Source organism: Nannospalax galili, unplaced genomic scaffold (genome assembly GCF_000622305.1).
Source record: "Nannospalax galili isolate Female #2095 unplaced genomic scaffold, S.galili_v1.0 scaffold653, whole genome shotgun sequence".
Lineage (NCBI taxonomy): Eukaryota > Metazoa > Chordata > Mammalia > Rodentia > Spalacidae > Nannospalax > Nannospalax galili.
This window is the reverse complement of record NW_008334077.1, coordinates 2,961,599-2,973,985: the sequence shown is the minus strand read 5'-3', so window position 1 is coordinate 2,973,985 and position 12,387 is coordinate 2,961,599. Positions and strand designations below refer to the sequence as shown.

Below are 12,387 nucleotides of genomic sequence, written 5' to 3'. Positions count from 1 at the left end.
GTCTCATGGAGATCCACCTGCCTCTGCCTCCTGAGTGCTGGAGCTAAAGGCATGTGCCATCATGCCTAGCCCTGTTTTTGTTTTTTTCTCTCTCTCTTTTTTTTGGGTCTTTTTGAGACAGGGTCTCTCTGTAGCCCCAGCTGGCCTAGAACTTGCTCTGTAGACCAGGCTAGGCTTGAACTCAGAGATCTGCCTGCCTCTGCCTCCTGAGTGCTGAGACTAAAGGTGAAAGTCACCACAATTGGCTTTTTTTTTTTTTTTTTTTTTTTTTTTTAAGGACAGGGTCTCATGTAGCCCAGACGGTCCCCAAACTTGCTATGTAGCCAAAGATACTCTGCCCCCACATTCCAAGTGCTGGGATTCCAAGTACACCACCACACTGGATTTATGCAGTACTGGGAATCAAACCCAGACTTCATACATGCTAGGCAAATACTCTACCCTACTGAGCTACATCCCTAGCCTCTGCCCTGCTAATTCTTGAAGAGAGAAGACATTGTGGGTAACTGACATTTAGGTTTCCCTGAGAGGGTGAACCAGCTGGTGGGACAGTGAGTTCCTGTGCTGGGGACATGGGTTTTCATTGGAACAAGGATATGAGGGGTACTAAGGGGCTTCTCTGTGTCCCTCCAAATCCAATCACCTCACCCCACCCCCACAGGCCCTGTCCTGCTTGGAGGCCCTTCTGTACCCCAGGGCTCCTCTTGCATTCAGCCAGGAAGAGGGGAGGATGGTGAATCAGGGAACACATTCTGTTTCCCTCCCTATGGGGTCACTGTGCAAGTCCATTGCCTAAATGTCACAATGACTGTCAGGTACCCTCTCTGAAGCTCCCTCGGGCTGTGGGTTTCAGTGACTGCTCCCTCCTCTTGTCCTGAGTACCAACACCCCATTGTTACTAGCAGTGCCTATGGCCTCTTCCTACTCTGTCCACACCTTCACAAACAGTCCCTTTATTAAACTCTCTTCAGAGTACCCATTTTCCCACTAGAACCCTAGAATATTCAATACAAAGGGGATTTTATTATATTTAGTGGTCGGGGCTAGGGGAGTGTGGATGTAGCTAGTGGACCCCTAAACCAGCCTACCCCCCACGTCGACCCTGTCCAGCAGGAAGTAGCAAGATGACAACGGCGCCCCCTATCCTATAATACAAAAGGCTGGAATATTAGGGTTCCAAACAGCAGCAGCTTCCCCCCTCCCCAACAGGGACCTATGGACTTTTGGAGCCTGAAAAAGGGAACTGAGCTGATAAGCACCTTGGCCTTTGAAGTCAAGGGAAACAAACTCTGCTGAGAAGCAGCCTGCCTTTCCTCTGATCTCCAAAGACAAGCAGATTCTACCTGTTAACCAGAGATTTTAGAAGCTGTTTAACACAACAGCTTTTCCCTTATCTTAAGAGGAAAAAAGTAAACACTTCCAGACCCAGATCCTGCCTGGCAGACTGGACGGAGCCAGGTTTACAAGCCCTGCTTTTCCTGCTTCCCCCTGCTTGATTTTTCCCCAAAAACTTCCCCCCCTTCTGCACCCTAAAGCCCCCGTATATAAGTCCCAGCTCACTACCTGTGGGCTGACATCTTTCCCTTCCCCGAGGGAAACGTGTCCCGTGCGAAATAAAGCTGTATCCTGCTGAGAGTTCTATCTGTGCCTCGGTGCCTCCTCCATCCGCTCACTCTCCACCTCCCCAACTTTTTACCTATCACACATGTCATAGCACACGTGAGGTCAGAGGACAACTTTTGGCAATTGGTTCTCTCCTTCCACCATGTGGATTCTGGGATGTGACTCAGGTCTTCAGGCTTGGTGGCAAGCACCGCTGCCTGGTGAGCCATCTTGAGGTCCCTGGCCTTGAAATCTTGATCCCTGTGCCTCAACCTCCTGAGTGCTGGATTATAGATAGACATGTGCTACCATACCCAGCTTCTCCCCTAGGACCCTGCTATGCCTTAATCCACACACAAGTCACACACTCATCCCCTTTCTGTCTCCCCCTTTAACTGCCAAGACTAAATCTTCTTATCCTCAGCCCCAATTCTTGGCATAAACCAGAAACCAGTAAATGGTTTGGAATAGCTGGGGTTGGGGCTGGAGAAATGGCTCAGCAGTTAAGAGCACTGACTGTTCTTGCAGAGTATCAGCACCCACATGTCGGCTAACAGCCATCCATAACTCCAGTTCCATGGGATCCAACGTCCTCTTCTGACCTCCGAGAGCACTGCACAACACAGGTGCACCTACCTACATGTAGGCAATACACATAAAATAATAAAGGTGCTGGAGAGATGGCTCATGGTTAAGAACAGTGGCTGTTCTTACAGGAGACTCGAGTTTGATTCCCAACACCCACATGGTGACTAACAACCATCCGTGACTCCAGTTCCTGGGGAATCCAACGCTCTCTTCTGACCTCTGCAGGCATTGCACGACACAGGTGTATTTACATACATGCACGCAATACACTCATACACACGAAATAAAAATAAACATTTTTAAAAATAATATGGGGCTGGAGAGATGGCTTAGCAGTTAAGAGCACTGACTGTTCTTTCAGAGGACCTGGGTTCGATTCCCAGCACCCACATGACGGCTACGAACTGTCCTTAACTCCAGTTCCAGGGGAATCTGAAGCCCTCTTCTGACCTCCGAGGCATTGCATGATATGGGTGCACTCACATACATGCAGGCAATACACTCGTACACATAAAATAAATAATAAATAGCTGGGGATGCAGCTCAGTAGATAGAGTGCTTGCCTAGCATGCACAGCACTCTGGATTCCATTTTAAGCACATACAAAACAGACATGCTAGTACATGCCTGTAACCTTGGTGCTCTGGAGGCAGAGGCAAGAGGTTCAGAAATTCATCCTCAGTCACAGCAAATTTGAGGCCAGCTTGGACATGAGACCTTGTCTTAAAAAAAGACGGGGCTTAGGAGAGGATATTTTAAGGATTTCATAATATTCCACCATCACAATGCACCACTGTATAGTAATTTATTTCACTTTTCCTTATCCTTGCACATTTAGGTGATTATTAATATTTCATTGTATATAACACTGTAGAACTTTCTTTTTCTAGTGCTGGAGGTCAAAGGCAAAGCCTGGCACATCCCAGGCAAGCCTGATGCTGTTGGGCTCCAACCCAACCCTGACACTCTAGACTTTTCACCTGCTCAATAGAGCTGCCACCAACAATAATTATTGGGAACTATCTTCTCCAGCACACATGACTACTTTTCCCTAATTTTTTTAAATCACATTTGTTTAGTGAGGGTGGGAGGAGGAGGGGGGTGGCATGGATATCAGAGTACATCTTGTGGGAGGTAGCTGGTTCTCTCCATCATCTGGGTCCCGGGAATCCAACCCAGGTCTTCAGGCTAGCAGCAAGCAGCTTTACTCACTGAGCCATGTCAACAGCCCTTTCCTCATTTTCTTATTCACACCTCACTTCAGTTTGACAAGGACCCTAGGTTTTCTACTTTAATATATGAGAAAGGAAGGGAAGGAATAAGATAGAGTAAGCACCGAGCCTCCAGGCACTGGGATGGGTATTCAGGTTTCAACTTTCCCAAAGACCTCATGGAAAGAGCTTTGGCGCAGAGACATTCAGACTGACCCTAATGAACTCTTCAGTCTTTCATGGCTTGCTAGACCAAATACTCTCAGTGATGTAAGCTGGCTTTTCTGAACCTGGGCTCCTGTAAAATAGATGGGCTAACACCCGAGGCAGGGGTTTCGAGGTTAAAGAGATGTTTGTGAGTTAGCCTGGCTCCCAGATAACCTCCCTGCAAGTGGCAGAGTCATGCCCTGTGCCTGGGCATCCTCAACTGTCCTGGGCAAGGCTTTTGGGAGCAACATGACTTTAGAGCAGGGAGAGATTCCTGGGGCTTCTGGAAGGAGGTAATGGATGTGAGCTGTGGAAAGCTTCCCGCTGACTGTGAGGCAGGATCTGGGCATGGGTCCCTAAGGCCAAGTAAGCAACAGGGGTAATGCAGATCTCAGCCTTTGTGCCCTAGGGAGACCTGATACCTGAAGGCCTGCAGAGGGCCTTTTGCCATCTGCAATGTGGTCAGGAGCCCAGGCTAGCACCTCCCCAGGCTGGAGAGTCGTTAGGGACACCTGCCTCCCTTCCTCCCACTCTGGGCGGGAAGCCACTGCTGCTGCACCTGGGCGCAGCTGGGCCTGGGAACACTTGGAGCCTGTGGCACACAGGCTGCCCCTGGGGTCCCTGTGCAGGGCCAGGAGATGGGCAGGCAGTGGGGCCATTAAGACAGCCCTCCTGGCCAAGTGGGGTGAGGCTGGCAGGAGAATAAAGACACTGAGGAGCCAGGAAGAAATAAACCAGTCAATAGAAAAGACAGTAACCTGTAATAAGCATCCTATCAAGGGTCAGGAAGGATTATTCTGCAAATAACCCAGGATACTTAATTGGTTCTTTAGGAAACCTATGTGCTTTCGCCGCACCAAAATTACTCCCAGTGGAGTGGATGAGATTAAGCCAAATACTCAGAGGGCCCAAGTTCAGTTCCCAGCACCCATGTCAGGCTGACTGTGTAACTCCAGGTCCAAGTGATCCTCAGGTACCCACATGTATCTGCACATACATGCACACTGACACAGACACAGACACACACACACACACACACACACATAAATAAATAAATAAATACATAAATAAAATAAATCTTTTTAAAATGCAAGGTTGCTGGGTGAGGTGGCTCACACCCAAGCACTCAGGAGGATCTCTGTGAGATTGAGGCCAACCTGGTCTACATAGCGAGTTTCAAGCCAGATGAGGCTACAGGGAGACCTGTCTTCAAAACAAAACAAACAAAAAACTGGGTGTGGTAGTGCATGCCTTTGGTCCCAGCACTTGGGTAGAGGCAGAAGGATCTTCGTGAGTTCGAAGCCAGGCTGATCTACATAGCAAGTTCCAGGCCAGCTGGGGCTACAGAGAGACCCTGTCTCTAAAAGACAAAAAGAAAAAGAAGCAAAGTTCTTTTAAAATTTTTTTGGATTTATTTTATGTGTATGAGTGTTTTTTTGATGTATGTAAGTACACCACATGCATGCAATGCCCTGCAGAGGCCAAAAGAGGGTGTTGAAGCCCCTGGAACTGGAGTTTCAGACAGTTGTTAGCTACCAGGTGGATGCTGGGAACCAAATCCAGGTCCTCAGCAAGAGCTGCCAGTGTTCTCAACAACTGAGTCATCTCTCCAGCCCTATGTTTGTTTTTGAGACATGGTTTCATGTAGGCCAGGCTAGCTTCAAGTTCTCTTTATAACAGAGAATAATCTTAAACTTCTAATCCTCCTGCCTCTACCTTCCCAGCGCTGAGATTCCAAAGGTAACCCCTTACCTGGTTTATAGTGTCAGGGATGGACCTCAGTACTTCAAGTATGCCAGGCAATCATGTTACCATCCTCCTGCTCAATCTCCTTGAGTCTAGGAGTTTGAGACCAGCCTGGTCTACATAGTAACTATGAGACTCAGTCTAAAAAACAAAACAAAACAAAAAACAAACGAGAGTTGGACAGTGAAGGGCTCTTCAGACAGGAGCGAGAGTAGGAGACAGTGGCCACCCAGCCCTTGTGGTAGGACTGGCCATCAGAGTTCCCTGGTCTGCTGAGAAAGGACTGGGAACTTGGGGGTGGGGAAATAGCTCTGCTCAAGGCAGAGCAGCTGAGGTGCAGCTGAGCCTGTGGCCTGGGAGACAGTCTCAGGATGCAACCTCCCCCAGCCCACAGTTAGGTCTGCAGCTGGGCCTGTGGCCTGGGATACACTCTATGGGGAATCTCCTCCCCTAGCCCACAGCTCAGGGCTGCAGCTGGGTCCTGCCTCTTCATGAGTGGGTCATGGCTAGGACATGGCTGTTGCTTCTCCTGGCCCTCGGGTGTCCAGTCCTGCCCACAGGTGAGTTACCTTGCTTCTCTCGCTGGCCCCCACTGAGCCCACCCCCTGGTGCCAGCTGGGCCTCTACAGAGATGGGTGGGGTTCTGAGAGACAGGACAGGAGCCACTTACAGTATCCTGGGGAGTATCTCATTATCCCCCTCCCAAGACCACCTGGCTCTGAGGCCTCAGTCTTCCTTCCCTGGAGGGAGTGTCAGTAGGGCAGCTATTGTGTCTCTTGGAAGTACAGAGAAATAAAAGCAGGTCCCTTCTGGTGGTGTGCTTGTAACCCCTGGTACTCAGGAGGCTGAGGCAGAAGGGTCAAAATTTACTGAAGGTCAACCTGGCCTGCACAATGAGTTCAAGGCCATCTCGGTCAATTTAGTGAGACCTTGTCCCAAAATAAAAAGTGAAAAGGGACTGGGGATATAGCTCAGTGGTCGAACATTTGCCTAGCATGCATGAGGCCCAGGCTCAATCCCAGCCCTGAAAAATAAAAGAGAAAATATAAGCAGACTAGATGGGTGCCCTCAGAAGTTGGGGCTGTGTTGTGTGATATGGGGCAATATAATATGAACAACATTGTCAGGTCCTGGACTGTCCTTCCTGCCCTCAGAGTGCCTTCTTCCAACAGGGCTCGGGTGTCTCAAGTTCACTCCCAGCTCAGGAAATATCTCTAGCTGGTAGTGACTTGCCCAAGCATTTAGCCCCAGCTTTCCAATAATCAAGGCTGGGAGAATTCCAGATCCATCCAGAAGCATGGGTGTTTTTGCACAGGTGTAGTGAGGGCAGGTCTGGACTTTTGAATCATCTAAACCGGCTCACAGTGTCTCACAAGACTTCCTTGTTTGGGAGAGGTTTGAGCCCTGGGGAGAAGGTGGCTGGGGCCAGAAGGAACAATCTTGGAGGGCTTCGTGGAAGAGGTAGCCAATGAAAAGGTTCAGGAGGCTGAAGGTCCTGGTGTTCACGCGCAGCCTTCATCATCTTGTTTGTAACACTTTAGTAATAGTACTATCAATAGTTAGGTGTGGTGGTGCCGCCTTTAATCACAGCACTCAGGAGGCAGAGGCAGGCAGATCTCTGAGTTTGAGGCCAGCCTGGTTTACATAGTAAGTTCCCAGCTAGCTGGGGCTACAGGGAGACCCTATCTCAAACAAAACAAAACAGACCGAAAAATATATTACTATCAATAGAAATGCCAAAACTTTTCTGCCGGAGCATTGTATCATCTATACTCTTTAAATTTTATGTGTTTGAGTGTTTTGCCTGCATATATGTAAGTGCACCACATGCATGTAATGCCTGGGGAAGCTAGAAGAGGGTGTCAGATCCCCTGGAACTGGAGTTTCAGACAGTTATAGCCACCATGTGGGTGATGGGAACTGAACCTGGGTCCTCTGCAAGAACAGCCAGTGGGGGATGAAGGGATGGACTACGGACAGACGGGAAATAACCAGGGATCATACAGGTTAGCAAGTGGTTAGCATTTTATCATATTTGAACCTAATTTTTTTTTTTTTACTGTTTTTGCTTTGTTTTGTTTTTGAGACATCTTGCTATGTAGCCCAGGCTGGCCTCAAACCACTGAGATTCTCCTACCTCGGCCACCTGAGTGCTGGGATTACAGGCCTGTACCATCACCCTGGTTTAGATTTTTTTTTCAAAGAAGGGGAAGTTCCAAGTATATGTGAAACATTTTTATCTCATTCCAAGTCCTATTTCCTGCCCTTCCTCCCAGAGGTAACTATTCTCCTCAGCTGGTACAACATAGTAGTATAAAGACTTGTTTATGTAGCTATTGTCCTTCCCATGGGACTGAGATCCTCAAAGCCCTGGGCGGTGCCGTTCTCAATGTTAGATACTCAGCACCTGGCACAGAAAGGAGCTCCAAAAAGACAGATGGGTAGACAGAGGATGGACAGACATTTAGACACAAGGTAATAAGATGGAGACGAGGAACGATTGGATCAAAGTATGGCTTGAGGGCAGGGGACATGGCTCAGTGGGTAAGAACACTTGCTAAACAAGCATGAGGACCTGCGTTCAAATCCTCAGCATCGATGGAAAAAGCTGTGCATGGCCGTGGGTGTGTCTGGAACCCCAGCACTGTAAGGGGTGGATCACTGTGGTAGGCTGACTGCAGCCTAGCTCCAGGTTCAGTGGGAGATTCTGTCCCAGAGGAATAAGGCAGAAAATGCTAGAGCAGGACACCCATGTCCTCCTCCGGCCTCTGTGTGTGCACAGGTGTGAACATCCATACACTCAGGTGTTTACACATCTCTCTCTCTCACACACACACACACACACACACACACACACACACACACACACTACATCACATACACCCCCCCAAAAAAAAGAAAAAAGAAAGAAAATACAGCTTGATGAAAAAGACTAATGACTAAATGCAAGAGGGGTCTTAGGATAGATTGGTGAATGGTGATGGTGGCAGGCTGATGGAGCCCGAGTACACGCACACTCTCCTCTCTTGCAGGTGTAGCTGGTTTGCCTTTCCCTTCTCTCGCCCCACCCATCACACTGCTGGTGGATGGAAAGCAGAGGACGCTGGTGGTCTGCCTGGTCCTTGACGCTGCACCCCCTGGCCTTGACAGCCCCATCTGGTTCTCAGCCGGCAATGGCAGTGCACTGGATGCCTTTACCTACGGACCCTCCCTAACAACAGATGGCACCTGGACTAGCTTAGCCCAGCTCTCCCTGCCCTCTGAAGATCTGGCAGCCTGGGAGTCTTTGGTCTGCCACACCAAGCCTGCAATTGGGGGCCCGAGGCGGAGCACACGCCCCCTCCAGCTGTCAGGTGGGGATGGAACACCCTGTAGATGCTCACTGTCCCTTTTCACACACCCTGGAATCAGGATATGGTGGGGAGGGAAGACAGGCTGCAGGCATGAGGAGTGAAGTGGGGCTAAGGGTAAGCTGATGCCTGGGCTCAGGGCAGAGTGGCCTTAAAGTCATGAGTTTTGGGGTTGCAACCATGATCTACAGTTCAAATGCAGGCTCTCTTTTCTTTAAAAAAATTAGATTTAAGCCAGGTGTGGTAGTGCATGCCTGTAGTCCTAGCACTTGGGAGGCAGAGGCAGGTGGCTCTCTGTGAGTTCAAGGCCAGCCTGGTCTACATAGTGAGTTGCAGGACAGCTGGGGCTACAGGGAGACCCTGCTTCAAAAAGACCAAAAAAAAAAATTAGATTTAAAAAATGTTTTGCTGGGCGTGGTGGCCCACGCCTTTAACCCCAGCACTCAGAAGGCAGAGGCAGGCAGATCTCTGTGAGTTCAAGGCCAGCCTGTTCTACATAGTGAGTTCCAGGGCTACAGGGAGACCCTGTCTCAAAAAGACCAAAAAAAAAAAAAATGTTTTAAGGGCCTGGAGAGAAGGCTCAGCAGTAAAGAGCACTGGTTCCCCTTACAGAGGACCCAGGTTCAGCTCCCAGCATCCACATGGTGACTAACAAGTGTCCATAACTGCAGTTCCAGGGGATGCTCTCTTCTGACCTCTGTGGACATTGCAGGACATGGGTTCGCTTACATACATGCAGACAATACACTCATGCACATAAAATAAAATAATAAAATTTTTTAAATGTTTTTTAAATTATGTGCATATGTGTGTCTCTGCGTAGGTATATGCACATGAGTACAGGTGCCTGTGGAGGCTAGAAGAGGGTGTAAGACCACTGGAGCTGGTGTTGCAGTTGTTGTGAGTCACCTGACTTGTGTGCTAGGAACCGAACCCAGTTCTCTGCAAGAGCAGCCAAGTGCTTTTAACCCCTGAGCCATTTTCTCCAGCCTCCACACCCCTTTCCCCATTTTCTTTTTTTTTAAAAAGGTTCTGGGATTTGAACTCAGGTCCTCATGCTTACGATACACTTTTATGACTGACCCATCTCTTTTACCTCAGTTTTGTTACCTCCTGGACCGAAATGCTTGCTGAATAGATATCCCACTTTTCCTGGAAAGCTGAGGGAGAATGAGCCCCTTGAGGGAAGGAGCTTAGATGCCTCCCAGGGCCCAGAACAGAAAGGCAGGAAGGGGAGAAGAGCTGGCTCCTCAGGGCTTCTGAATGTGTCCACATGTCCTGCTGGCAGGCCAGGGTTGGGCATACCCCTGGCATTAAGGGATGCCCTGTTATCTCCTCACTGCCCTCTCCTTGGCCAGCAGGAGACACTTCCACAGCCAGGACCTGCTTCCAAGAGCCTCTCAGGGGTGAGTACTCCAGGGGATGGGGGCAGGATGGTGACTGGGAATAAGAAGCAAGGGACCAGCACTTGGGGGGTAGCATTCAATTCTAATCTGACTATGGGTCCCAAGGTTGGGGGTGAGGGATTGAGAAGACCCCACTTAAGAGATTGCTTTGCTAGGGATAGCCTGGGCTTCAGCCTACCCTAAGGTAAGGTGGGGTCCCCTGACCCCAGCCTAATTATTGAACCCCAGTGGGGCAGCAGATGTGAGGCAGCCAAAGCGGCCTCAATGGCTCCTTGGGTGGCAGGTAGTCTCAGCATAAGAGTTTATGGATTATTTTATTATCTGAGGTGGTAGAAAGCAAACAACTAAAAATTACAGTCTGTTTCTTTTTTAAAAAAATATTTTACTGATTTTTATTTTATGTGCATGTGTATCACCTGCATGTGAATAAGCACACCCGTGTGGTGCAACACCCTTGGAGGTCAGAAGAGGGTGTTGGAGCCCCTGGAACTGGAGTTAGGGATGGTTGTTAGCCGCCATGTGGGGGCTGGGAATTGAATCTGGGTTCTCTGCAAGAGCAGCCTGTGCTCTTAACTGCTGAGCCATCTCTCCAGCCCCCACAAACCTGTTTCTTGGCCAGATATTCTGAGCTAGTTATTCTTTGCATCTGATGTTCATCCCTGCCAGCCTGCATCCCTTGTGGAATAAATTGAGGTCTAGGTAGGAAGGTACTGATTGATTTTTATTACCAGTAGGAACTGAGGTTAGACACTAGGAAAAACTTTCCTAGGAGGAGGAGACAGAGAGGGAGAATGCCTAGTGCAGACTCTGTCTTTTGGGGTGCTTCGGGATCCAGGAACTCCCAGCTTCTTCCACAGGATTACCAGGTCACGTGCTGCGGCTGGCGTTGCTGCGACTGCTGCTCTTCAAACTGCTCCTGTTCGACCTGTTCGTCACCTGTAGCCACCTCTGCATGCCCACTGGCCAGAACCTGCTGCTGCCACCTGTATGTAAGCCCCAGTCCCCACCTACTACATTCGGACACAGAGACGAGAGACCTCATGCCTTCAGCTCACCCAACCCACTGAGACTCAGTGCTGAGTCTAGGAAACAGAACACCTCCACCACCTGGGGCAGGAAGGCAGGAGGCCATCTGGGTCTGAAGCCCATGATCTGCCCTTGATAGTCCTTCCTCAAGTTTCAGAGCATTTTTTTTTTCTGCTTGTGATCTGTCTCTTCCTGTGAATGTGGCTCCCCTGAGGCTGGGCTCTGCCTCCCTCACAGTACTGGCTTTGGAAGGAAAAGAGCTATGTCTCTCCCATCAGACAGTGTGGGAAGATGAGGTGGTGCCCAGGCCCTGGGGCATTTGGGGTGTACATAGCTAATGTTACAATAAAGAAGAGCTTAAATGACACGGGCAAATTACAAGGATTTTATTCCCATGCTTGGAGGAAATTGTGATAGAAGCAGATTTAGAGGAAGCAAAAGACTCCCTAGAGGAAGAGAGCTTCCTGGAAGAGAGTATTTGGGAATTGCAGAGTGGGCCTGGGACTGGGGAGGAGTTGTGGGGTCTCTTTCTCCTTCCCCTATGTTATCCTGGCATACAATCTTTGTGAGAGGGCAGGGCAGGAGCCAGGGAGATGATGCTCGGCTGCTAATCTTGTACAGACTTGACAGAACTGAGCAGGGCCAGGATTCCCAAGGGAACAGGATTATATTCAGTGTTAACAGCATAAGGTAGTAATTGCAAACTTAACAGGTTATTAATCAATTAAGAATCATTATTCATTTGACAAATATTCACTCAGCATCAGTCAGGAGTCAGGTACTAAAGAGATTTGGCTTCTTTTAGTTTTCCTTTTTGTTTCTTTATTTTTTTTATTTTTTATTTTTTTTTTTGAGACAGGGTCTTCCTGTGGCCCCAGCTGTCCTGAAACTCCCTCTGTAGCCTCAGGCTGGCCTTGATCTCACAGAAATCCATCTGCCTCTGCCTCCTGAGTGCTGAAATCAAAAGCGTATGCCACCAGCTCAGCCAGCCCTTATTTTTTATTATGTGTATGTATGTGTATATGTATGGATATGTGCATGTGCATGCAGTGCCTGTGGTGGCATCAGATCTCCTGGAGCTGCAATTATATACAGGTAGTTGTGAGCTACCTGATGTGGGTTCTGGGAATTGAATTCAGGTCCTCTGTGAGAACAGTAGGGTTCTCTTAATCACTGAGCCATCCCTCCAGTCCCTTTCCCTTTTCTAAAAAGGGCCTTTGTGGGGCTGGAGAGAAGGCTCGGTGTTTAAGA

The 12,387-nt window shown here is 49.0% G+C and overlaps 1 protein-coding gene across 2 annotated transcripts; it reads left to right on the top strand.

The window, feature by feature from the left end:
* Window positions 1-5,841: 5,841 nt before the first annotated feature.
* On the top strand, window positions 5,842-12,022 carry Ptcra (pre T cell antigen receptor alpha). 2 transcript variants are annotated; one of them, XM_008829113.3, is made up of 4 exons: window positions 5,842-5,914; window positions 8,387-8,707; window positions 10,066-10,110; window positions 10,968-12,012. In XM_008829113.3, the coding sequence occupies exons 1-4, from the start codon at window positions 5,857-5,859 to the stop codon at window positions 11,270-11,272; spliced, it is 729 nt and encodes a 242-aa protein (XP_008827335.1). In that variant the 5' UTR covers window positions 5,842-5,856; the 3' UTR covers window positions 11,273-12,012. The 2 variants fall into 2 exon arrangements, with proteins under 2 accessions (XP_008827335.1, XP_029417485.1); XM_029561625.1 differs by having other exon boundaries at window positions 5,851-5,914; window positions 10,063-10,110; window positions 10,968-12,022.
* Window positions 12,023-12,387: the final 365 nt, after the last annotated feature.

Bases quoted from the DNA above. Each gene is read 5' to 3' on its own strand.
- Ptcra (XM_029561625.1), top strand. From the start codon at position 5,857: ATGGCTAGGACATGGCTGTTGCTTCTCCTGGCCCTCGGGTGTCCAGTC. The intron at 8,708-10,062 runs GTGGGGATGGAA...CTCCTTGGCCAG, and splicing joins ACGCCCCCTCCAGCTGTCAG to CAGGAGACACTTCCACAGCC. The intron at 10,111-10,967 runs GTGAGTACTCCA...CTTCTTCCACAG, and splicing joins CTTCCAAGAGCCTCTCAGGG to GATTACCAGGTCACGTGCTG.